Here is a 26,202-nt window from a genome sequence, read left to right as displayed (position 1 = left end):
TATCCATGGTGGTTAACTGCTCAATCCAAGGCCAAAAGGTGGAATTTATTGAGAATGAAGTCAACCTGGCTTTGGGCATTCCTACTAATAACTTGGTGGAGGTGCCTACTCAACAAGAACTAACTGAATTCATGGACTTCATCAATTACAGTGAAAGGATCAACCTTGCCAGCTTGAACAAGAAGCATTTGAGTAGGGAATGGTCATTCTTGTTTGATTCCATACTGAAAGCTTTCACCTGCAGGAAGATAGGCTATGACAACATCTCAAGTGTGGTCCAGAAGCAGGTGTTCTCCATGGCTCACAACAAACACCTAAATATGGGGCTCTTGATTCTGTAGGAACTCAGCACAAGGTTTACAATGCCTTTGGCCACAAGAGGTGAGGAAATTTTCTTTCCTAGGTTTATAAAGACTACTTTAAATCATAAAGTTCAAGACATTCATTTACTTAATGGTATTGATAGAACAAAGATAGGCAATTGTAAACAGGTGTCCAAAATACTATTTGGTTCACTTATTACAAAGAATAAGGTACATGTAAGTCTTAGAATTACTCCATTTATGTTGGAGAGATTCAGGACTTACCCTTACCCTATGCCTGACATGAGGTCTACAGTCACATCTAGTATTAGGGGTGAGCAAACAAAAACCGAAAAACCGAAACCGGACCGAAAAACCGAAATCCCGCACCGAAAAAAACCGTAACCGAACCGAACCAACCGGACAGTTTGGTAACGGTTACGGTTTTATCCTTAAAACCGAACCGAAAAACCAAACCGCTAGTATTATTTTAAAATATTTAATATATATTTATTTACTTATCTATTTTATACAAATATGAGTATATGATACTTGCCAAATTTATATAAGAATTTTAAAAACCTTTTGTTATTGGGCCTGTAGATGGATTATGATAGTCATTTACTTGCACTTGGACTTGTCGATAGTCATTCATATTATAGCTCTATTAATTCATCAATACGAATCCCTCATTTAACGATGCTACTTGTTTGTTACATTATACTAAATAATTAATTTTCTTAGATTTATATTAAATAACGTTTATAAATATTCTTAGTATTATATTAAATAATTATTTTTTAAAAAAAAAATAAAAACCGAAAAAAAACGAAACCGATAAACGGTTAACCGAACCGAAAATAACCGTTTCGAACGGTTCGGTTACGGTTAATAGCTAGAAACCGAACTGAACCGACATACACGGTTCGCTAACGGTTTTCGGTAAAAACCGAACCGAATCGAACCGTGCACACCCCTATCTAGTATAGTTATGGCTCATGTACCCGTGGAAGAACAAACACAGGAACACCAACAGGGGCCTTCCCAAACTGAGACCATTTCTTCTCCACCATTAGAATCTAGGAAACCAATCACTTCATCCTCACAACAGGGTGGAGTGAGTAAGAAGAAGAGAAAGAATGCACCCTTAACAGTAATTACTGAGAGTGGTGAGGAACAAACAGAACCTGAGTCTCACCTGATCAGAAAGCCAAAGAAGACCAAGAAAACTGAGTTGACCATTCAATTGGCCACCTCTGCATCTTCCCAAAAGGATGCAGTTGTAAAAGAGGGATTAAAACAGACTCTATAGGCATTATCTCAACATGGTGTCTCTATTGAACAAAGCACTCTCCCCAGTGCATCTTGTAAAGAGTCTGCACCACAACTTGAACACACTCAAGTTTATGAAAGAAGGAATAAGGATGACACACATAATGAGAGCACATCATTTGAAGCTCCCTCATATATTCAGGGGAAGCTGCCAACAGTCAATTCTCAAATCACTAATCTTATTTCTCAAATTTCTTATACATATAATGAAACACTTGAATCTACTTTTCAAGTATTGTCAAAATTAAGTGACACAGTTCAAGAGACTGTGCTCACCACTCAGGAACCACATTCAGTTGGGGAGAGACTACACTCTGGGATAGACCTTGATGACATCAACAAAAATACAGGGTTTTATCAGTTTTTACTGGAGACCATATGGTAGTACCAAATGCACCTTCATATGTAAATCAATCTTCAGAGATTGAAAGATTTGAGGGTAGTACTCCTGAGGGGGGAGCTATCTAGATCCTCTCCAATTCAATTGGAGGTTCCTCATATAGGGATAACTCCCCTCAAAACCCCGACTGAAATTTCTTTGTCAGTTGAAGCTAGGAGTCCAATTATCAATGATCCAACTATTGGGGTGACAAGCCAAGCACATTCAAGTGCCAGTTATTTACAAAAAGAACAAGGGTTTGAGGCCATGGTACATGACAGTAACCTGGTCAAATCCCCTCCAATTCAAATGGAGGTTCCCACTTTTGGTGAATAACACACTGTCACAACCACAATTTCTACTGTGAGTTTAACTGTGATTCCAAACACAAGGTTACCTTCCACCTCTTAATCCTCCACCTCAAACCAAACTAACATCCCATCTACCTCCAATCCCACACAACCTTCATACCTCATCTCACAATGGCTCTAGGATGCTCAAACTCAGCCAATAATAATGAATGATCTCCTTGTGGACCAACTATCTAGCCTTGCAAACATCACCCAACAGCTACTCACAACTGGCATGTCCAATCAGAATTATTAGGCTATCTTGCTTTCATATAAAACAGATATTGAAGAACAACAACAAAAGATTCTCAATGATGCTGAGCAGGATATGAATGTTGATGTTTGGCTAAATAAGAATTTTAGCTTGGAAATGGATGAGGTTTTGGCTAGATTCATAGAAGAGTATGCCACTATCCTAGGAAGCAATGTCAAGACTTTCAGTCCACGGGAAGTTTATGATGCTAGTACAGAAGTCTACAAGGCACAACTCAAGACTTTTCACCTTATTGGTAAAACACTACAATAGACACTGAATAGTCATCAAGACAGAAGCATGAGATTGGTGAAAGATAAACTGGATGACCTTGTGCCAACTCAGGTAGAGATCAAGAATAAATTCAACAAATTTGATGATAAAATGGCCAGGTTTGATGTGACCAGTATGGAACAAAGCATCAAAATTTTAAAGCAGTAATTTATGGCTCTTCATGAAGTTGTACAAAATTAAATCACAAATAATAATGACACAAGGGTCAAACTGGATCAACTCCACCAAGCCAGATATGAACCCTCAGCATTATTGATGGAAGGAATCTATTCTAGCAACTTTTGGTGCTCCTCTTTCATCAAGCTCACAACAACTAATCTCCACCTCAACAAATCTCCAAACTCGGTCTCTTCAACAACAAGTCTCAAATCTTCAAGCCTCAAATGACTCACTCACAGCTCAGGCCACAGCTTTCACTACTCTAGCGCAGAGTCACAAAATGACATAAGGACCCTAGTAGAGTCCCACAGACATCTCCAAACACAGAATTCTATTTTTTTGGGAGCTATTATGGGTGCCTTGAATGTTCCACTACCTGCTCTACTTGAAGTTGTTAGACCAGAAATTCCAACTCCTATACTCCTGTCTGCTACCAAGACAAAGGGGGAGATAGAAGCTAGAATTTAACAATCCAAAGAAGCTGGTATGCAATTAAAGGAAGCTGGAAAATCTACATCCCATCTGGTCAAATCTCTACACAAGTAAAATTTTCTCAAGATGTTGGAAAAGACAGACTTTAAAAAGCTGCACAAGGACCCTGTCAAGACAAAGAGTTCAATGAGCTATTAATGGTGCTAAGAGTCTCTCTTCACAACAGGTACATCACTTAAAACATAGTTTTGACCAACAACATCAATTTTCTGAGAGTGGTGATTGTAAATGTTGACAACTTTTTGGAGAAAAGGATAGTGGCCAATGTAAATGATTTTGGTTTGGACATGTGTCCACGGGTGTCTCTCTCAAATCTTCAATCCATGAGAGCATCTGAGCTGAATTTAATAATTGATAGAGTTAATCAAGTCATTCCAGAGGACATCCAATTGCTTAATGAACTCAAAAAAGCTCAGATAGCTGCTTTTTCTAAAGCCTATCTTCATCCAAGCAAGAGAGTGGGCTACATCTGTCCATAAACCAAAAAGTGCAAGTATTTCACAATCCCCAAGAACTGTGTTAGGGGTAATCTAAGACTAGTCATGACATTGGAAACTGACCTAAAGAGAAAGAAGAACAAGACTGTTGAAGATGAGGAAGTGATCAGGATTTTGGGAAGATACTTGCAGAATGCAGAAACCATGTTGCCAATTACTCAATTCTACACGAGAGATAAAAAGGATGATGATGAGCAAAAACCTTATGGCTCAAATCCAAGTCAATCTACCAAGGCAACTAGCAACAAAGTAGAAGAGAAGAAGCAGGATGAAAAGAAGAGGGATGAAAGGAAGAGGGGCGAAGATAGCAGAAGGAGGAGAAGGGGAGAAGAAGAAGGAACTAAGAAACATGCCCAACAAATCCAAATCTCACAAACTCAAACCACCAAGCCTAGACAAACACTATCTCAATCAAACCTACCTCAAAAACCAAAATACTTATAAAAATAAACTACAAACACCCTACTCAAGCTACCAATCAGATCAAGCCATGTCACACTAAAGAAAATCACAAACCTACCTTCATTCAAGCCTCTAACCATAACTCACTTCAAGACTGTTGGAAGAAAACCAAAGAAAATGCAAGCTGGTGTTGTGGTCATCTGAAACTGTTTTAATCAAACTGACTTTCTGCCTCTAAACATGTGCATCATAGATGATGACTTTTTCCAACAACTATCTGAAGAAATTGTCAAAGTTTGTGTTGTATATTTAGCAGAAGTCTGAATCTACTACATGGATAGATCCTTCATTTTGCTTAGCAGGATAGTAATGGAAACTTTTTCAACCACAGAATTGAAGAGGATAATCAGCTTAATGAAGGATAAGGACACAAACACTAAAATATGGAAGGCTGTAATGTCTGAAAGGTTGAGGGAAAGGGATGAAAGGCATGCAAGATTGAATGCCGAAAAGAAGGAAAGGGATAGAAAATATGCTAAGGAGATAGAGATGTTTGAGCAGAGGTCAAATGAGCTCAAGGCAATGGGGTGAGTAGAATATCAAATGATGGACATTTTCTGAACATACAAGTTGGCAGATTCTCAAGATTCAGAGTTGATTACTTAAATGGTTACTCATTGGATGATTGACTTAAGCTTGTAGAAGCTCTAAGAGGGAATGAAATAATAGAAGAACTCCAGGTGCTTGTAAACCTAAAGGACCTCATTAGAAAATAGTCAGGCTATGAGAAATTCACTTGATGGTTGTAACTATTAAATTTATGTAATCATCAAATGTATAAAGTTGTATTTATTAATCTGTCAGTTTTTATGTAATTATTTTTAACTTATGGTTAGTCTTGTTATCAAATGTATTGGGCAATGACATTATATACAGAGTGGGATATTAACTATAAAAGAAAACTGTGTCCGAAAAATATATTTGGGTGATGATGTCCTCTTGAAAGCTCATAGAGATAATTATGATTTAGTCCTGCAGGCAGATTTGTTCTTGCATAATTATAAGGTTGAGTGGATGATCAAGGATAAAAGATATTGATTAAATTAATTGTCATAAATTAATTTAATTAATGGACATGCGATATCTTTAACATGGGAAATTTATAAGCAATTACTATGGGAGCCGAATTAAATAATTAATTTACAAAATTAGGAAAGGTAGTGCAAATATTTATTCTTTGGTGGATTGAATTAATATTTAATAACATTGGGCTTGACCCGAAATGTCATTGGAAGGCCTGACCTAATGGTCCATGATCCCTATTGTAGCCTATAAATATTCTCATTCTCCTAAACCTAGGGTTAACACACAAAAAATGAAATCACATCCTAGGGACAACCGTTTTTCTCAAGGAGCCAGCTAGGGTTTTGGAATTTCAGAGTTTTGGGAGTGGTACACCTTGGGAGATCGAAGCCCACACTTCGTCCAAGGAGAATCAGGGAATACAGTAGAAGACGTGGATTTGAATCGCTTGCGCCGTAGCAATTAAGGTTAATGTTTTATTCGTACTCTTTTAATTAATATCATAAAATGCAGGGCCAAGATTCGATAGATCCAACACCTTTCTCACAGCTCTTTATCTTGGTTTCTCTTCAACCCTGAGTGCAACTTTTTAGTCCTTGACCCTTTCCTCTTGCTCCTTTACCCCATCTCCAGTTCATGAGTCTTGAGCATTCCATAGATCTCATCCAGAGATGTATCTTCAAGGTCATAATTATCTCTTATGGATGCGACCTTTAAATCCCACTTTTCAGGGAGTGCAAGAAGAAACTTTAAGTTTGAATCTTCTGAATTAATTCCTTTCAACAAGTGACAAATTATTTAGCAATTTTTGAAACATGTCATAGATCTCAGTCAATGATTCATCAGCTTTTGAGTCAGAGTGCACATACTCCTGTTTGAGTATAGTTTTCTTATTCTTTTTAATAGCATTGGTTTTTTGACATTTAACCTCCAAAGTATCACATATCTCCTTGACAGATTTACATCCAATTACTATGTTGAACATAACACTATCCAAACTTCTTTGTAAGAGATGTCTGACTTTAACATCTTTCATGATAGATGCAAGGTCTTCATCAATATAGTTCTTCTTTTCCTTATCAACCATCTTCTCAGTCTCACCAGCAACAGAGACAACTAATTTCTTAGGTTTGTAAGAACCATCATAAATCCTATTTAGATATTTAAGATCTGCATCTTCCAGACACATAGTCATCTTAACTTTCCATATATGGTATTTATTCACTTTCAGGATTGAAACTCTGAAGGTTTCATATCTGCTCATGTTGTTGTTGATTTGGTTTGTGGATTGGGGTGGTTGTGTTTGAGTTTCTTTGTCTCCCATTATAGATTCTTTCATGGATCTTAAATTGTTTGTGTATCAACAGCAAACTCTGATATCAATTGTTAGGCCTTTAAGTATATTATAGAGGGGGTGAATACAACATTGACAATAAAATCGAATTAAAACTCAAGTATGAATAACAATCTTTATATTAATGAATCTTTATATTAATGAATAAAAACTGTTTTCAAAACTCTCTTAAAAGATGAACATATATTTTTTAGAGCTGCTAGGTTACACAAAATGATAAAAACAATAATCGACACATCAAATGTTAACCTAATTTGTGCTTATATATGCAGAGTTACACAATTAATATAGTTGATATGATATACATGAATAAGAAATCCTAATAAATATCCAAATATTAATTGCTACAAATAAGTAATGTCATACACCGACAAATATCTGTAAATCATGTTAGTTATCACAGAATCGATCACTTCCCGAGATATAACTTCTAACAGATACTGATATAAACTCTGATGACAAACACCGATAATGTCATCCCTTGTCAAACACTGATATGATAAACTTTGATATTTTCCGTGACAAACTCTGATAGTTAACTTCTAATATCATCAAATTACATCTAACATAAGGTAATTTGTATATAAATATATGCACAATTATTATCTACTTAATTTATTTTCATAATATATATTATACGAGTTTATATAGTTAATAGGTTGTAGATTTTTTGACGAGTTATATCAACGAGCGTGTCCACATATTATATATTATGTGGATGAACGTGTTCACAAACCTTATAATCATACTAGTTCACGAGCACGCATTATGCTCGTGAACATATTCACGAACTACAATAACGAGCTTGATCAATAATTTTATAATCGAACTTGTTCATGAAATTTCGAACCTAACAATGTTGTGCTCAAATTCAGCTCATTTATCAAGCGAACTTAAAAATTGTGTTAATACTTGACTCATTTATAAATTGAATTGAATTTGAGCCGAACTTTTTTTAAATTGAATATCAAAGTGTTCGCGAACGTATGAACTTGTTTAGTGTCTTACCCTGTCTATACTCTTATTTTGGGGAACAATCAGGTTAATAGTATACATCTTATATTCAGAAACAATTAGGTGTATGGTACCCAGAGATGTTCAAAAAATCCGAAGTCCGAAATCCGATGTGGAAAAAAGGCCGAAAAGCCCGATCCGGAAAAAAAAAACCGGCCCGGTTGACCCGGCCCGCGGGCCTTAAATGGGCCTCCTTTTTTCTCGAAAATTCGGCCCGACCCGAAGCCCAGATAAAAGTCCGGATAAAAGCCCGATTCGGCCCGGATAAAAGTTCGGTCTTTTTGAAAAGCCCGATCAAAAAACCAATTTTTTATATAAAATTTGAAAATATACAATACTTTTTATGATTTTTAAAATAATATATTATAATATTGGAAGCAATTAAGGTATATATGATTATTTATATATTATATTAAAATTAATTATTTATTTCGGTGTCTAAACTACTCTATCTGATATATCAAGATATTATTTTCTCCGGTATTTAAACTACTCATAATTCGAGTTATAAAATATTAAAATAATTTTTTAATATATAAATAAAAAGCTCGGATAAAGCCCGGTTCGGTCCGATCCGGCCCTTATATTTCTTAGGAAGCCCGGCCCAATTTTAAAAAAAGCTCCGCCCGATTCATTTTAAAAATACCCTAAACTTTTAAAGTCCGGATAAAACCCGGACTAAGTGCTTTTTTCATCTCTAATGGTACCTATTTTAAAAGTGAATTAGTACACGGAGTTTCTCCTTTGACTCTGAAAGTCTATATTTCCCCATGCATTAAAGTGTTGTTACCTCGAGACATTGAGGGGATTAATTAGCATTGATGTAACTATTGGACTTTTATAGGATTTTTCTACCCAATACGTAGACATGACAGTTTGCAGAATTGTTAACATTTAGTATTTTTAATCTCCTATACGTTATGTTTTATTCAAACTTAAACAAAAACATACATTTATGATTTATGATTTATGTTTACGCAACTTAACAACCGCTTCGTACCATTAACATTTCTCTTGCAACCACCTCCCTGTCCTGCTGTATATTGGATAACTTTTGAATTTTTGGCAAGCAAATTTAGGGGTAAAAAATGCGTTATAATATTTAATAAAAGTTAATAATCTTTTTATCAATTAAAATTTTAGAATTTAAACCTTAATTTGATATAAAAAATAAAATTTGACAGTACTTACTATATATTTTTGTCACTCCATATGTAAAAAAAAACTGTAGCAGATTTTGATGGGCTACATATAAATTAATAACAACAGGACTTGTATTCACAAAATAAACCAAAAAAAAATCAAGATTTAATAATAATGGGCTTGCACAAAAATATATCCCCATTAAAATCTAGGACTGATATACAGGTAACTAGTAACTAGTGGCCAAGGGAGTTGGGAGTTTGGAAAGCTGGTTAAAGACAATGTGAGTGTAAATTTATATGCAGAGTAACTAAAGAAAAAGCATCATAAGAAGAGGCTATAGAATAAAGTTATTTAGGTAAGTTCTCTGGAGAACATGATCAACAATATATGATTGATTTGCTTGGGCTTCTTCAACAACATTATTATGTATGAAGTGTAGAATTAAAAATTAACAGCTTGTATGTTATTAAATGAATGAGTCTATGTTTATATTATGAAGATTTTTGAAGTGTAGATAATATGGAGGGAGGTGTTCCCCAGGCAGATAAAACTGAATTTACAGATTGTTGGCAGACTTGTTTGAAAACACCCTATGTCATGAGGCTTGCTCTTTCTGCAAGCCTTGGAGGCCTCCTATTCGGTTATGACACTGGTAAAATTCTGCTCGACTTTTTCCCTTTTACCATTCGATTCGAAACACCGGAATCGTTTAATGAATTCTGAAATATTGTAATCATGATGAATGTAGGTGTCATTTCGGGTGCCCTGCTTTACATTCGGGATGAATACATTTTGGTTGACAAACAAACATGGCTGCAGGTTGGTGTTTCTTGATATGTTCTGGGGTTCAATTAAACAGATCTCGTCTTCGATGCAATATAACTTTATCATGTTTGTAATATTCAAGGAAACTATTGTGAGCATGGCTGTAGCAGGAGCAATTATTGGTGCAGCATTTGGAGGCTGGATGAATGACAAATTTGGACGAAAGAAATCACTTATGCTTGCTGATATTCTTTTCTTTTTCGGTTCAATAGTGATGGCAGCTGCTGTTGGCCCGTGGATTATTATTGTAGGAAGGGTTTTCGTCGGTTTGGGAGTTGGAATGGCATCCATGACAGCTCCTCTTTACATTTCAGAAGCTTCTCCTGCAAGAATTAGAGGGGCGCTAGTTAGCACAAACATTTTGCTAATCACAGGAGGCCAATTTCTAGCGTATCTTATGAATCTAGTTTTCACCAAGGTAAGAAAAATTTGGAGGTGTACAATGTCTTGTAAACTGTATCTCTAGTACTTCCTATTAGAGTCCTGTGTCGGAAAATCTGAGCATAAGAGGTTGGTTAAGAAGGATACGTTAGTACTGTAACTCGCTTAATTTTATTTCAGGCACCTGGAACCTGGCGGTGGATGCTCGGGCTAGCAGGACTTCCTGCCCTTCTTCAATTTTTTTTGATGTTGACGCTTCCAGAGTCTCCTAGATGGCTACATAGCCAGGTGAATAACAGTCTTTACTTTAGTTGTAAATACGAAAGTTCTTTCTTTAGACATTAACTTTAATGTATAGATGTTGGAAACTGATTCATTGTGCTTCCAGTTTTTACTAGCTAATATCACAAGTTGTTTAAGAAGATATAGTTTCTTGTATCCTTGTTAAAATTTCAATTCGTGCCTTCTGCTTGTGTAAAAAAATCATGATTAATATGTATTTGTAAAAACAACCAAGATAGTTGATGGTTGGATGCTCATTTTAAACAGAATAAGAAGCAAGAAGCGAGGACTATTTTGGAAAAGATCTATCCTGCTGACCAAGTCGAAAAGGAAATGATAGCCTTGGAGTCATCCCTTGAAGCTGAAAAGGCTGATGCACATTCAACAGGGGAAGGATTCTATTCAAAATACAAAAGTGCTTTCAGCAATCCTATTTTTCGAAGAGGACTTTCTGCTGGTATCACAGTTCAAGTAGCCCAGCAGTTTGTGGGCATAAACACAGTCATGTACTATAGTCCCACAATTGTTCAATTTGCAGGATTTGCTTCAAACAAGACTGCCTTGGCACTTTCTCTTATCACATCTGGTCTAAATGCTATCGGATCCATCGCTAGTATGGCTTTTGTAGATAGATACGGGCGGAGGAGGCTGATGCTGATCTCCATATTTATGGTTCTTGTCTGCCTCGTGAGCTTATCTGGTGTATTTCATGGAGCTGCTGCCCGTGCTCCTCTTGTTGGTAAACTTGAGTCAGCTCATTTCGGTGGCAACTCTACATGCTCAAATTACATCCAAGCTTCAAATCCACCTTCTTGGACTTGTATGACTTGTTTGGAAGCATCATCAAAATGTGCCTTCTGTGCCCATGGAGCTAACCAGGTAAACTACTCAAATAAACTAATAAACATTTCTCACGTTTACTAACATTCTTTGACCGAAAAAAGTGTCAAAGATTCAAATATGACATTTAATTAGCTGTGATCTAATTATTCTTCACTATCTATATGAAGTATCACCCAGGAGCATGCTTAGCTGTTAATGATGCAACAAAAGGTGCATGCCATTCAGAACACCGTATATGGTACAGTCAAGGATGTCCTAGTAATATTGGATTCGTGGCAGTCATATTCCTGGGATTATACATTATATCGTTCTCTCCTGGAATGGGATCGGTACCCTGGATTTTGAACTCGGAAATATACCCCTTGAAGTACAGAGGCATGGGATGTGGCATTGCTGCAGTTGCTAATTGGGTCTCTAATCTCATTGTAAGCGAATCATTTTTAAGTTTGACTCATGCACTTGGTTCAGCTGGTATATTTCTGCTGTTTGCAGCATTTTCTTTTCTTGGAATGCTCGCCATCTATTTCTTAGTGCCTGAAACAAAAGGACTCCAATTCGAGGAAGTGGAGAAAATGCTGGAGAAAGGGTTTAGACCAAGTCTGTGTCATCTTAAAGACAAGGATGTCGAGACCTATGAGAAGAAGACATCCCAAGAATCTCAGCCTAGTCGATAGTGCTCTTCTTAGTAACAAAATTACAAGAGACGATTAAGGGTTCCAGTCTTAGACTCAAGGGTGTGTTTGAGAGTTTTTAATTTCTGTAAGACTGTAACGAACCATAACTATCAATAAATAAATCAGTTGTTGAATAATTAGGAATTCAAAAATGTGATTTGGTGATAGCATCTTTGTTAACATGTGTGTGGCCTTCTTTCTCAACAAGCTTCTTTATATGTTAAGACGGTCTCAGGAAAGTGCAGCACACAAATAATACAATTAAACCCATGCACAGAACATTGACCAAGGAAACTTATATGCAAAGCTCATGATTACTTTATATTGCAGTTGAAGTTAGATAAGTTGAGATGTTATAGTAGAGTTGTTGAAACCTAAGAAAGATATTAACAAGTGCCAAATCACAACAAGGCAACAAGGCTTGTCTATATCATAAGATAGAATCTTCCTCACCAAATATTCAAACCACCAGCACTTCCATATTCATTCACCTGTAGGGCTCTATAATTCCACCATCTTTTCTCCCTCTTATGTTCTCATAAACAACTTACATACCGTTACTCCTTCATCACACATTTACATGTTCCAAATAGTCCATATTTTTTAAAAGAGTACTTTCACTTGATAAATCAAGATACTGAGTTTTACCTTTATTTGAAGATTTCCTGGTACTGGAAGAAAGGTAAAAAAGTCCAAATGGCCACAATCCTTAAAGCAGTTTTATTTTTTTGTATGCTTGTTTCTCTGTTTGCATCATCCTCTGCCAAAATATGTACCGAGTATAGTTTTGCAAGCAATAAACAATTCACATCCTGCAATGATCTTCCTGTGTTGGATGCCTTTCTTCACTGGACCTATGATCCTTCTTTAGGTTATTTTCAGATCGCTTACAGACAGACGAAGATAACGTCTTCAAGTTGGGCTGCATGGGGTATCAATTTAGATGCTTCAGGCATGGTTGGAACGCAATCTCTTGTTGCTTATCAGAAATCTGATGGAAGCATGAGGGTTTATACGTCCCCTGTGACGGACTATAAGACAACATTGCAGGAGGGGGATCTGAAATTTCCAGTCTCTGACTTATCAGCTATCTTTGCCAATAATGAGATTACCATTTTTGCTACTTTAAAGATTCAAAATACTAGCACTTTGAACCTGGTTTGGCAAAATGGTCCTCTTGCAAGCGATAATCCCGGGAGGCATGCCATTTCAGGAGCAAATGTTCGATCTTCGGGGAGTCTAAATTTACTTTCTGCTGAGCCCGGAGCTACCAGTGGAGGAGGGAATTCTAAGACCAAGCAACGGAATGTAAGTCCTTATTCTTAATTTTTGGAATTTCAACAAGCACATGCTAATTTTAAATGGATTTAGATTTTTATATGACTAATGCATCATGTGAAAATAAACCTATGGTAGATTCATGGGGTGCTGAATGCCATCAGTTGGGGCATTATGATGCCTGTTGGTGCGATAATAGCAAGATATGTAAAAGTATTTGAAGTAGCAGACCCTGCATGGTTTTACCTTCATGTTTCTTGCCAAACCACAGCCTACATAATTGGTCTGGTTGGTTGGGGAACTGGCCTCAAACTTGGCGGAGATTCCCCAGGGATTCAGTACTCCTCTCATCGATACATTGGCATTACTCTCTTCGTTTTTGGGACACTCCAGGTACGACAATTGTGTTTCTACCTATCTAATTTTATATGCTATGGAAGTGAAATATGTAATTTTTGGTTAAAATTTCAGGTGTTAGCGTTGCTTGTAAGGCCACAGAAAGATCACAAATACAGGTTGTACTGGAATATCTACCACCACACAACAGGGTACATGGTCATTCTCTTGAGCATAATCAACATATTCAAAGGATTCGATATCCTGAACCCAGACAAGAAATGGCAAAGAGGATATGTTGCAATCATTGTCATATTGTCTATCAGTGCCGCAATTTTGGAGGGTTTCACTTGGCGTATAGTATTGAAAAGGAAAAATGCAGCCAGCGTCGAGAAGACACCAAATGGCATGACTCGATACAACGTATATGGTGGAAGGCCAAACCATAGGGTGTAGTTCAGATCTAGTAATCTTATTAGGTTGTGGTTATTCTACTTGTTTGTTACAATATTACAGTATGTTTTATTGCACTTTCCTGTATTCCTGAGCTTTAGGAGATTTCTTGTTGGTGAGTTTAGGGTTGTAGTATACTCAGTATTCTAATTATCATTTTCTTATTCAAATATCTACTCTGTCGCTCTAGACAGATACTCATATGTGTATGTTTTTGTAGCATATATGGTAATGTATTTCTCTTCTTATTCTGTACTTTGTGTCTTAGTGGTTTCTAGTAACTGCGAAATAACCAATAACCAGAAACTTGCAGAGATATTCATAAGAGACTCAGTAGCCATTGCAAGATTCTATGGAAACTGACCTCTGTATTGATTCTATTTATAAAGATATTATAATTAACCCCTGCCAAGATTTAACTCTTCCCCTACTTCAGTAACGCTTCAGATTCAAGGAAAAATAATAGAGACAAAGTCTAGCAAAATTAACAAGCTATCGGCAATACTCATTGTATGGTATTCAGAATAGTTAATATAATTGAAAACGGGAGATGATATTCAAATAATCCAAGCGTATTTCTACCAAGTGAATAGTGTTTAGAATCAATGCATCACAATAGAAGAGTTTACAAGAAGCTGCCTGGTTTGAGATTTACTTATAATTTTAGGCAAACCAATCTGTAACTAGTACCAACTAAATGGCCTTTTCTTTTTATTTGAATATCACATAATTTCGCACTGCTGAAAGTTGCAGGCTAATTGGAAAAATCATTGTTATAAAACTTTTAATGTTACTCTTGGCTACCTATAAGGACCCTGTGCTGAAAATTATAGAGCCTTAGCTTGATATATTCCGGAAGTAGAGAGACTAATTGATAGATTGAAGCTTCTTCTAGCAGTAGAGATGCTCTATTCTTATTCCTGCAATGCCTTGATGAATGCATCCTTCACGTGTGGGTTTGAAGCTGCTACTCGCTGAGATGTAATATCGAAACCTTTACCAGACCTGCAAATGAACCATTCCGTTTTATGGAAGTTAATTTATGTTGAAGCACACCTCCTCTAAAACTAATAACAAATATAATAATATAATTAGCAAAACTCAAGTGACAAAGTTTAGCATACAAACACAGAAACAAGTCTTAATTGCTTGACAGAAAATTTGATAGGGCATCAGAATAAAAATTCATGGTGTTGAGGAAAATTCTTACGGATCAAATACAACTCCTCCCGCTTCTTCGACTATCACAGCACCTCCCGCCACATCCCTGAATAAGTTACCAATATAAAAATTATGTAGCACATCAGACTTCAATAAGAAAAAAAACAAGATCAATAAGAGTAGAGAACAAGATCATACCAAGGGCCACCAAATCCAAGTTCATAGAAGATATCAAGCCTTCCACATGCAATCCCACATAGATTCAGTGCACAAGAACCACTCATCCGAATAGATCTCACCTAATTGCATATAGAATGTCATTTAGTAATGGCCTACCATTGCTAATATGTAATCATCATAAACAAAAAATTTAGCTTTCAAGCAGCAGATCTTTAGTTTTACCTTGGCCAGTAAGCTATTAATTTTATTTGTTGTTGCATCCAAGGTACTCTTGTCTCGCTTTGTTCCAGCCTGCAACCAAATCACCATAATCATCAATTTTTGTACACTTATTGATACTCAGGAGTCAGGATGATATAAACACTCATATAATTCAAGACAAAATCTTCCAAGTGTTACAAAATTAAGTAGGTAGATACAATAAACTATGGTTAAAGTATAGGCAATGACAGCGAATTCATATATATTATTGACTTGGCCAATAAGAACTTCACCGGAAAAGCACAGATAGGAGCATAATTGAGAGGGAAGAAGTAAGCTATATTTTGCTACATATAGGACAGAATCTTTCAAGAAAAAACACAAGTTTTACCTCTGTAGCAAGAAGGCACTTCACAAGCTCAGATTGAGTGGATACTGCAAATCACAGAACAGAGAATGACAATATAAAACTCCAAGCTGACTAAGTATTCAGATACAGATGAAGCACAAGTAGATACCTTTGATGGGGTCTCCATTAAGAAAAGCACCTTTTCCACGAATGGCAGTAAATAGCTACATATCAAACCATATAACATATTTACTTCAGTAACCAGCAAAAGTTAGCAAACAAATGACTTCACAGCAAAAAAGTCTAACTGCTATTGTCAGTATTGGTGCATATAGAAGATTAACCCTAAACTAGACAACATGATAACAAGAGGATGAGTAACCTAGAACCAATGACAAGGGTAAATTTTTTAATTCATCATATCAACAACATGATTGAAGATTATTGTGATACAATATCCCTCAACCAAAGTAAACTGACACATGTCCACACGGTACAAGTGTTCTAACCTCATCCATGATTGGATTGTAAACCACACCAACTGTTGGGACCTTTCCAATTGTAAGACCAATTGAGACGCATACAAAAGGAAACCTATAAGTAATTATATTGGAAACATGAGCAAGCAAAAAATCAATATTAAAATCAAAACAAACTATTAAATACAAAATTTCGGACAACCATAAGCCAACTACCCATGAACAAAGTTAGTCGTGCCGTCCAGAGGATCAACTATCCAAGTGGGTTCATCAGTCAACTCTGTTACACCATTAGCTGCAGTTGTTTCTTCACCGATAAACTAACAAGGACAACAATTTGCACAATTAGGCCAAGAATTTCAAACCCTTTGGAGTAAGCAGTAACTCTCAACACCTCACATAACAAAAAAATTTCTTAAGATGGAAATTTACCTTGTGATCAGGGAGTTTCTGCTTAAGATGATTAAAAATGAGATCTTCGCATGCTTTATCCGTCTCAGTTACCAAATCTACCTGCATTGGAAAAAAAATCGCTTATATTGTTAGAGCATTACATGGATTTTAACTATACTGCATATTGTAGATAGATAGCCATGCTACATCTGATTTAGCATTTCATTAACAAAATAATTATAACTTCACCGATTATCGGCCACAAACATAAAAACATAGCTTTACATGTAACCAACAAAGCGATCATTTTACATCTAAGCAGTCCTTTGTATAATTTATTTTACATATTTAACTAGAGTTAATTTCTCCTATATATTAAGACCAATCAACAGTGCCTTATCCGCATGATCACGACTTAAAACTACTCGAAAATAGCTTAAATTACGTATCCCAAAGTCCGAAACCAGTACCTAATTCCCACTTAAAAAAAAGATCACTAACCACCACACAAGTCCATTAAAATCTAGTTTAGGCTTATCATATAGCACATCAAACATAACAATATCTCTTCAAAGAATGCTTCTTAAAGAAACACAAATTATTCGATATTTGAGATATAAAAACATAGGATGAGTAAAAGAAACATATACCTGGCCCTTATGTTCCACATTCTTGGTCTGATAAAATCCCTTTCGAATGATCTACAATTCACACACCCATGTAAATATATAATTAAATAATCCAAGAAAATACAAGAGATATATAAAATTGATGCATACAATGAAAAGGGGTATTAAAAAGATATAAATATTGATGTACCTCTCCAGCTTTCTTGGCTGCATCAACAGCAATGGCAAGGTAGTCTGAGTGTGAATCTGAAATGAAAATAATATTAGAAATAGAATTACTAGTACTAGTACAAATGTAAGTGAGAGAGGGAGGAGATTGAGAAAGAACCATTTTGAGCCATGTTGTGATGAACAAGAGAGATGAGATATTTCAACAGGTTTTGTAGATTCACTGATTTTGGTTTCTGGGCTAAATACCCATTTTATACACATACAAACAAACCACGGGAAACGGGAGAATATATGTTAATGGACAATTATACCCACACACAATTTATACTTTATAGTGCCAATGTGTGTATAGAGAAGAATCAAACAAAATTAATAATAGCCTACTCGGTTACACTTCTGCTCCCTTTTTCTTTCTAAATTGTTATTGTTTTATAATTAAATAAAAAATATAAAAAACATCTTTTACGAAAATTCGTAAATAAAGTTGTTAAGTTTTTCACTGTCAAAAAAAAGTTGTTAAATTTCAATTTAAAATATAAAGGATGCTATTTACATTAAATAAAAATTACTTAAGATTTCGTTTTACTTTACTCATAAATTCTTTAAATTGAGTCTCGACTTGTACGCTAAGTTACATGTTGAAATAACTTAGTTTATACTTTCATTTTTTTAAATTTTTTTTATAAACAAAAAGGTATTTCAAATTAGTTTGTAATGATTGCTGATTTTTTTATATTTAGAAAAGAAAATTAGAAAAAAGGTTCAATGGACGTAAAAAAAAGGATGTTAAAATATCAAGAATTCAGAGCGGTGAAGATGTGGCGGAGGGCAATATGGTAAGTTGGCTGAAGCATATGGAGATGCCTGGAATATGCCAGATTGCAAGTTCTTTATTCTTTTCTTTTCTTCAAGAGATGTCTGTCTCTCCATCTCTCTCCCTATCGACTTGAAGTTGTAGAGAATCATAAAATTTTCTATTTAGTTAAAATGGCAAACAACATGCTTTAATTCTTTCAGCTTTTATGCTCATTCTCATGCTCATGCATATGCGTATAAAATTGAAAATCTCAGCGGAAATTTATTTATTTTAAACTAGGTAGAAAAATCACGCTCAGCACGGTTGTGAAAATATATTTTAAGTAATGCAAGACCAAATATAATTATTTAAAGAAATATTGTACCAAATATTAAAATAATTATAAACAACACTATAGATTGGATAATAAAATATATCGATTTATATATGTAAAACTTGTCTCCTAACTATTTATGTTATTTTATGCATATACAGGAAATCAGAGATTAGAATAAATTTTGGTAACAAAGAGTGAAAAAATAAAATGTGAAAATTTGGACAAGTTAATTAGCTAGCTTGTTGTGTTGCTAAATCCGGAAGTAGCTGTTATGGATTAAAACTAATATATATAATTGATGTATCTAATAAAAAGGAACGTAAGTTTCAAGGCTCGATTTGACTGCTCTTGTGTTTCGTGACTCAATCTGCCTTAACAAGATGCCTACGTACCTTGCTGATTGCCAAGGATCAAGTCAAAAAACGTAGTTCTGATGTGTAGGGTGAGGCCCCTTATATAAATGTTGGGAGTCCTTGAATTGGACTTGGTATAGGAGACTTGGTGGGCAAGTCTCATAATTAGAATGGACTTTGGAGTCCTAGATAGTAGGAAACTGATTCCTTATCCTTTTAGGTCCCCTTGAGGCTAATCTGTAAGGATTTATATCCTTATCGGGACTCTTCTCAATAGCTGATTTTCCCTTATTAATTAATTACGAAATTAATTAATAATCAGGGTTTTTGGGCCTTCTTTGTTTCATCAGGCCTGATCTGGTCCATCAGGCCTGATCAGCATGTTAACCTTTCTGGTCTGAATGTCATACATCTTCTTATTGGGCCCAGCAGCCCATACCTTATCTAATTAATGCAATATTTAATTATACAATCAAGATTTATTTATCCCTATCATTTGCCCCCCAACTTTTGGGAAACATTGATTAGGTTTCGCAAAAGTTAAGTCTGTTCATTCCCTTGCAGGGTTTCGTTTTTGCGTAAAGTGTGGAGCGACCTACACGTTTACAACGATTGTTCCTTTTGTTCAGGAATTATCTTAATTTCCAGGAACTTTTCTCTTAATTCCGGGATTTTTCTCTAACTTTCTGGATTTTTCCCTTAATTTCTAGGTTTTATCCTTATTTTCTGGATTTTTCCCTTAATTTCTGGGATTTATCCTTATTTTCTGAATTTTCCCTAATTTTCTGGGATTTATCCTTAATTTCTGGATTGTTCCCTTAATTTTCTGGGATTTTTCAGATTTTCAGCCCTTTTTCGACCAGGATCCTAGTCGAAATTTCTACCAGGATCCTAGCCGAAGTAAGGGGCAGCCTTGCAATCCTGGTCGAAGGAGTTCAACTAGGATCCACGACCTGGAATTCGACCAGGATCCTAGTCGAACTTTCGACCTGGATCTAGGTCGAATACATACCCCCTTTTTATTCCTGGACTTGAGTCTATCGACTAGGATTTCGACTAGAATTCTAGTCGATACTTCGACCTGGATCCTGTTCGAGAATTCTTTGATTCTTATGCTTTCTGATCGAAGGATTTCGACTAGGATCCACGACCTGGTTTTCGACCAGGATCCTACTCGATCTTCGACCAGGGTTTTTTCTGTGTTTTTTTTAATCCCCATTTTTGAAAAATGCTTGATTCCTTTGACCTCGTTCCTGGTCGAGGTTTCGACCTCAATTCAGTCCTTCTATTCCAGTAATTTTCGGGTGTCTGCTCAAAAAATTTCGGGCAGGATTCACGACCTGAATTTCGACCTGGATTCTGGTCTTTTTTCCCGTTATTTTCGGGTGTCTGCTCGAATGATTTCGGGCAGGATTCACGACCTGAATTTCGACCTGGATTCTGGTCTTCCACTAGCCTTCTTCATTTGGCTTTAATTTAGGGTATTGTATTTTCCAAATCCTAATTGGATTTGGGCATGGCCTTCTTTATTAGGCCTTATTAAATTTTATTGGGCCTCTTTTATTGGGTTTTTCCAAATCTTACTGGGCCTCTTTTGGGCTTTTCCAAATCTTACCGGGCCTCTTTTATTGGGCTTTTCCAAATCTTACTGGGCCTCTTTTATTGGGCTTTTCCAAATCTTACTGGGCTTAACATTGATCTGGGCTTAATATACCCTGTTTAGAATCCTCTAGAATTCCTAGGAATATTCTGGAATATTCCTTTTTCTGGGCTTTTTTTTCCTATGGGCCTTTGTCCTTAATGGGCTTTCGTCCCTTCAACTTCCTTTTCCTCTTATATAAAGGACTGAGGAAAGGCTACTACTCCTCACCTTCTCATTTCTAAGTTTTCTTCTTTCTCCTCCTGCTAAGATTCTCAGAGCAATAACAGCAAGTCGGAGCTCAAAGCCTTTTTTAGGAGCGCTTCTTCAGGTAAAATCCCTCCCTTTACTTTTCGTGTCTATTTTTCCATTGTGTGCCCTTTTAAGATAGCCTGTCTACGTGCCCTTTTTTTCAGATGGCTGACAAAAAAATGACTCGCTTGGCCAAGATGAACGTGGCTAGAAAGTCCAATGAATTTCCTATTCGATCGAGGTACACTTCCTTGATCGACATGATCAACACTCGAGGGGACGAGTACCCGTCTGATGCGCATCTGGACGCGCACGATCATATTAGTGCTTTACGGGATCCCAAGGAGCTGGAAAAGTTGAGCAGCTGCTTCAAAATCAAGGAACCTTTTAAGCTGGTTCTTGCGGGTCCGGCCGACAGGGCCTGCCAGTGGAAAAAGGACGCACTATGCGTCTATAGGGATACTCTAAGGGCAGGTATCAGACTCCCTTTTCATCCATTCATTCCCTTGTTACTGGCTGATGTGGGCATCAGCCCTTGCCAACTCCCCCCAATTCTTGGAGGCTTATTCTGTGCTACCTGTCACAATGTGCCAAGCACAAGGTCCCTACTTCTGTTGCTGTTTTCAGGAAAATTTTACAGTTCAAAAACAGCCCTGATAAAAGTTCGGATTGGGTTTCTCTAAACCAGTGCCCTACTATTCCCCACATTGTGAACGGGAAGTCCATCCCTGACAACAACTTGGGGTGGAAGAAAGATTTTTTTTTTCGTTTTGGAGGGTGGCGATTGGGGCACCCTGTTTCGATCGTCCTTTGGGCTTGCTGTCGATGGGAGCCCAAATGACATAACTTTGTCTGAGGAGGAGGCTAGAGCTTTCAACCTCCTCACACAAGATAATGGGACTTCCCATTCTTGGGATCTTATCCGGGAGACCTTTCTTGTAGAACGCGGCCTCTCTCCCGTCCCTAAGAAAAGTAAGTTTCCTTCCTTATATCTCTTTTTTATTTCCTTCATTTTCTATTCCGCTGATTCTTCAACTTATCTCACTTGTTTGCAGTGGCTGAGAAGATTGAGGAGGCTACCAAGCCTAAAGACCTGGAGACAACCAGGATGAAGAGGGCTGGAAAGGTCTTTAAAGACCCACGCCTTGGTGACCGCTTCCCTGAGTTCCTCCTCCAAGCAATGGAACCAGGCGAGGAAGGCCCCAGCCAAGTTTTGCGCACCAAGCAGAGGCCAGGGGCCTATTTTCAACCTGCTTGGGGGATCCGGGGCAGGGATTCAATCGTGGGCAGCATGGCACTGTCCAAGGAATGGTCTAAGCATTCCATCTCCCCGGTGGACTATCAAGATTTTGTCCTTCAACAGGACTTAGAGGGGAATGAGCTTTTCGGAGCCCGGGCTTTAGCGACGGTACGTCCTTTTCCTATTTCCCTTTATACTTGCCTTTTTACGTTTCTTTTCTCATACTTTTGCTGCTTCTCTTGCAGGCTAACGCCCATTTCCAAGGGGCGATTCACCAAGCTAAAGCTTGGAAGGTTGGCCTGAAGGATGCTAACAAGAAGTTGGAGGAGGCCAACCAGAGAATAGAGGCCCTTGAAGCTCAACTGGCCTCTTCCACTTCTGACCTGGAAACGGCCCGGGCTGAAAATGTTATCTTGAAGGCGCAGAAGGATAAAGCCTTTGACGGCTGGATGGACACCCAGGAGTTCAAGGACTTGATGGTGGAGCACGATGCCCTCCTACACCCAGTTAGCTATAAAGAAGGCTGGGATGCTGCTGTGGAGGCCATACAAGATAAATTTCCAGAAGTCCTCGAGCAGTCCTCCTTTCCTTGCCCTGTGCGAGTTCCAGAGCTTGGGGGTGTTACTGAGAAGCTTGCTGATATGATCAAGGACGGCCCTTCAGGGAGCCAAGGTCACAAGAGAAAAGAGCTTAGGTCCAGCTCCGGAGAGGAGGAAGATTCTTCTGAAGAGGAGTTTGAGCCTGCCACTAAGAAGGTCAGGGTGGAAGAGCTTCCAAGAGCAGCGCCTCAACAACCAACATCTCCCGCAGAGGGAACCTCTACAGGGACTTCGCAGGGGACGACCGAGACGTCCGAAGGGACGACTGAGACATCCGAGGAGACTTCGGATAGTGGTTCCGAGGAATCCCAGCCTTCCAAGGCCTAAGTTTTTTTTTATGTATATCTTCTTTTTGAACTTTATTCATATCAGAACTTGTTACCCTTCGGGGTTATATTCCATATGCTGCTTTTCTTACTCGCCTTTCTTTCCAATACTTAATACGCGTTTAGGCATGAATTTTTGTTATACCCACACAAGGTATTATCATAACTTAAACATCCAAAGGTTGAAATAATTTCAAACTCTTTAACATGAAGTCTGGTTTTTCAAATCCTTACATGGTATGGGTTCGACCCTTAACAATAATAACTCGATAATGTAAATTCTACTGGAATATAAAATCCTACACAAGCAAAGCTTCAAGGTGCTTTTAAACCTACTTGTGATACTGACAAGTGAGAATCGTACTTCAACTATCCTACAAATAGTAAACCTTCAGGTTTTGCGCATGCCAAGTTCTCGGGACTTCAAAACCATCCATAGTCTCTAGCTTGTAGGTTCCTCTACCCTGAACACTCCTGACTCTGTACGGCCCTTCCAAATTCGGGGCAAGTTTCCCTTTTTGTCCTACACCAGATGCTTCTATCTTCCTCAAGACTAGATCGCCTTATTTGAAAAACCTTTCTTTAACCCTTAGGTTGTAGTAGAATGAAGCCTTTTTTCTGATATTCTACTATCTTTGCATGTGCCTTATCTCGCACTTCATCGATTAAATCCAGGGCTAACCTCTGCCCTTCTTCATTTTCTTCTGCATTGAAAGCCTGAATCCTTGGAGAGGAATGTGATATCTCTACTGGAACTACTGCTTCTGCCCCATATGCCAACATGAAGGGAGTTGCTCCTGTCGTGACTCTACAGGTAGTCCTGTAGGCCCATAATATTGGAAGTATTTCATCCACCTAATTATTTCTTGACTTCTCGATCCTCTTCTTTAGTCCATCCAGGATTATCTGATTTGCTACCTCCGCTTGCCCATTGGTTTGCGGGTGAGCCACAGAGGTGAACCGTAACTCAATTTCATTTTCTTCACAATATTTCTTGAATTCCTCATTGTTGAATTGTGCTCCATTGTTAGTGACGAGGATACGGGGAATTCCATATCGGCACATAATATTTTCCCACAGGAATTGTGCAACTTGCTTAGTTGTGATCTTGGCCAAGGGTTTGGCTTCGATCCACTTGGTGAAATAATCAATGGCTACAATCAGAAACTTCCTTTGTGATGTGGCCATGGGAAAAGGCCCCAAAATATCCATTCCCCACATAGCAAAAGGAATGGGCGAGTTGATTGAGGTCAGCATCTCGGGGGGTTGTCTAACAACAGGTGCATGTTTCTGACAGCGGTCACATTTCTTCACGTATCCTTTGGCATCAGCAATCATTTCTGGCCAATAAAAGCCTAAACGATTTATCTTATGAGCCAAGGCCCTGCCCCCCAAGTGTTGTCCACAAATACCTTCATGCACTTCTTCAAGAGCCAAGCGTGCCTCATCGGGCCTGAGACACCTCAAGTAGGGAACCACGAAAGATCTTTTGTAAAGAATCCCATCTATCAAAGAGTACCTTAGTGCTCGAACAGTTAACTTCCGTGCCTCAGTTGCATCACTTGGTAACCAACCGGTTTGAATGTGAGCCTTGATAGGATCAATCCATGACGTCCCCAGGACTATGTGAGCCACAAGCTTAACATCTATTCTTCGTGTCTTCAAAACACGGAAGTACACACTTCCTGAACTTTCTTCAATCTCAGATGAAGCAAACTTTGATAGCGCATCTGCCTTAGCATTTTCTTCCCTTGGAATGTGTTCAACAAAGCATTCATTAAATTGGGTCATCACAGCCCTTACTAGGCGGACATACTTAGCCATCGTATCATCCCTTGCCTCAAATTCTCCCTTTATATGGGATATGATCAGCTTCGAGTCTCCATGGACCTTTAAGTTTTTGACTCTAAGTGTCCCAGCTAGACCAAGGTCAGCGATCAGGGCTTCATATTCTGCCTCATTGTTTGTGGTTGGGAAGTCTAACTTCATAGCATACTCAATTAAGAACCCATCAGGGCTTTGCAAAACCAATCCTGCTCCACTGGAATTTGTTTTTGATGCTCCATCAAAATAGAGAACCCAATATTCTTTATCTTTATCATCCTTCTCTTTGCCCCCATTATCGACTCCCTTATCTTGATGTATGGTATCTTCCTGCCCCCCGACTTCTTGGTTGGGTATGGTACATTCCACCACGAAGTCAGCTAGTGCCTGGGCTTTTATTGTCGTACGTGGCTTATACTTGAGATCGAACTCTCCCAGCTCTATTGCCCACTTAATCAATCTCCCACTTGCCTTGGGACTGTGAATGATATTTCTCAGTGGCTGATTCGTTAGCACCTCAATCTGATGAGCCTGAAAGTAAGGACACAGTTTTCTCGAAGCCATTACCAAAGCTAGAGCAAATTTCTCAATAATCGAATAATTCAATTCAGCACCATGCAGAATTTTGCTGACATAGTATACGGGTTTCTGGACTTTCAGTTCCTCCTTAACCAATACTGCGCTCAAGGCACTTTCTGAAATAGCCAAGTACAAGAATAAAACTTCACTCAGAACTGGCTTGGCCAACAACGGGACCTGGGCCATATACTTCTTTAACTCTTCAAATGCCTTCTGGTTTTCCTCACTCCATACAAAGTCTTTGATGTTCTTTAGTGACTTGAAGAATGACAAGCATTTGTCTCCCGACTTGGAGATGAATCGTCCTAGCGCAACAACCCTTCCTGTGAGCTTCTGAACATCCTTGACAGTTTTTGGTGGTTCCATGTCCTGGATCGCCTTTATTTTATCGGGGTTAGCCTCAATTCCCCTCTTTGAGACCATCAATTCCAAGAATTTTCCAGATCCTACTCCGAAAGCACACTTCGTAGGATTCAACATCATCTTGTGGTACCTTAGGACCTCAAAAGCTTCCCTCAAATGGGTTATATGATCAGTCTTTACTAGACTCTTGACTAACATGTCA

General features: G+C 37.7%; 3 protein-coding genes across 5 annotated transcripts; 2 read left to right on the top strand and 1 right to left on the bottom strand.

Annotated features, from left to right (window-relative positions):
• Positions 1-9,278: 9,278 nt before the first annotated feature.
• LOC141683033 (inositol transporter 4-like) lies at positions 9,279-12,199 on the top strand. 3 transcript variants are annotated; one of them, XM_074487721.1, is made up of 7 exons: positions 9,279-9,412; positions 9,572-9,709; positions 9,806-9,876; positions 9,965-10,300; positions 10,444-10,551; positions 10,813-11,424; positions 11,556-12,199. In XM_074487721.1, the coding sequence occupies exons 2-7, from the start codon at positions 9,577-9,579 to the stop codon at positions 12,060-12,062; spliced, it is 1,767 nt and encodes a 588-aa protein (XP_074343822.1). In that variant the 5' UTR covers positions 9,279-9,412; positions 9,572-9,576; the 3' UTR covers positions 12,063-12,199. The 3 variants fall into 3 exon arrangements, with proteins under 3 accessions (XP_074343822.1, XP_074343823.1, XP_074343824.1); XM_074487722.1 differs by having other exon boundaries at positions 9,304-9,483; XM_074487723.1 differs by having other exon boundaries at positions 9,304-9,483; positions 9,567-9,709.
• Positions 12,200-12,474: 275 nt separating this feature from the next.
• On the top strand, positions 12,475-14,384 carry LOC141682945 (cytochrome b561 and DOMON domain-containing protein At5g47530-like). Its single transcript, XM_074487633.1, has 3 exons — positions 12,475-13,370; positions 13,479-13,733; positions 13,812-14,384. Exons 1-3 carry the CDS (start codon positions 12,759-12,761, stop codon positions 14,130-14,132), a joined length of 1,188 nt encoding a protein of 395 aa, XP_074343734.1. The 5' UTR covers positions 12,475-12,758; the 3' UTR covers positions 14,133-14,384.
• A 279-nt stretch (positions 14,385-14,663) lies between these two features.
• On the bottom strand, positions 14,664-17,973 carry LOC141687144 (inositol-phosphate phosphatase). The gene is made up of 12 exons (XM_074492312.1): positions 17,850-17,973; positions 17,712-17,767; positions 17,543-17,593; positions 16,932-17,012; positions 16,716-16,819; positions 16,530-16,614; positions 16,190-16,244; positions 16,063-16,106; positions 15,693-15,761; positions 15,489-15,589; positions 15,340-15,396; positions 14,664-15,134 (listed from the first exon to the last, which is right to left on the bottom strand). Exons 1-12 carry the CDS (start codon positions 17,860-17,862, stop codon positions 15,044-15,046), a joined length of 807 nt encoding a protein of 268 aa, XP_074348413.1. The 5' UTR covers positions 17,863-17,973; the 3' UTR covers positions 14,664-15,043.
• Between the last annotated feature and the right edge of the window lie 8,229 nt (positions 17,974-26,202).

The sequence above is a fragment of the Apium graveolens genome, chromosome 9, assembly GCF_009905375.1.
Source record: "Apium graveolens cultivar Ventura chromosome 9, ASM990537v1, whole genome shotgun sequence".
Taxonomy (NCBI): Eukaryota; Viridiplantae; Streptophyta; class Magnoliopsida; order Apiales; family Apiaceae; genus Apium; species Apium graveolens.
The sequence above is the reverse complement of the archived record's forward strand: the minus strand, read 5'-3'. Positions and strand labels throughout refer to the sequence as shown.

Coding starts and splice junctions, on each gene's coding strand:
- LOC141683033 (XM_074487721.1), top strand. CDS start 9,577: ATGGAGGGAGGTGTTCCCCAGGCAGATAAAACTGAATTTACAGATTGT. Junction 9,710..9,805: donor CCTATTCGGTTATGACACTG/GTAAAATTCTGC, acceptor TGATGAATGTAG/GTGTCATTTCGGGTGCCCTG. Junction 10,552..10,812: donor CTAGATGGCTACATAGCCAG/GTGAATAACAGT, acceptor CATTTTAAACAG/AATAAGAAGCAAGAAGCGAG.
- LOC141682945 (XM_074487633.1), top strand. CDS start 12,759: ATGGCCACAATCCTTAAAGCAGTTTTATTTTTTTGTATGCTTGTTTCT. Junction 13,371..13,478: donor CTAAGACCAAGCAACGGAAT/GTAAGTCCTTAT, acceptor AACCTATGGTAG/ATTCATGGGGTGCTGAATGC. Junction 13,734..13,811: donor TCGTTTTTGGGACACTCCAG/GTACGACAATTG, acceptor TTAAAATTTCAG/GTGTTAGCGTTGCTTGTAAG.
- LOC141687144 (XM_074492312.1), bottom strand. Junction 16,615..16,715: donor ACGACTAACTTTGTTCATGG/GTAGTTGGCTTA, acceptor AATTACTTATAG/GTTTCCTTTTGTATGCGTCT. Junction 15,762..16,062: donor AGTGCCTTCTTGCTACAGAG/GTAAAACTTGTG, acceptor ATTTGGTTGCAG/GCTGGAACAAAGCGAGACAA.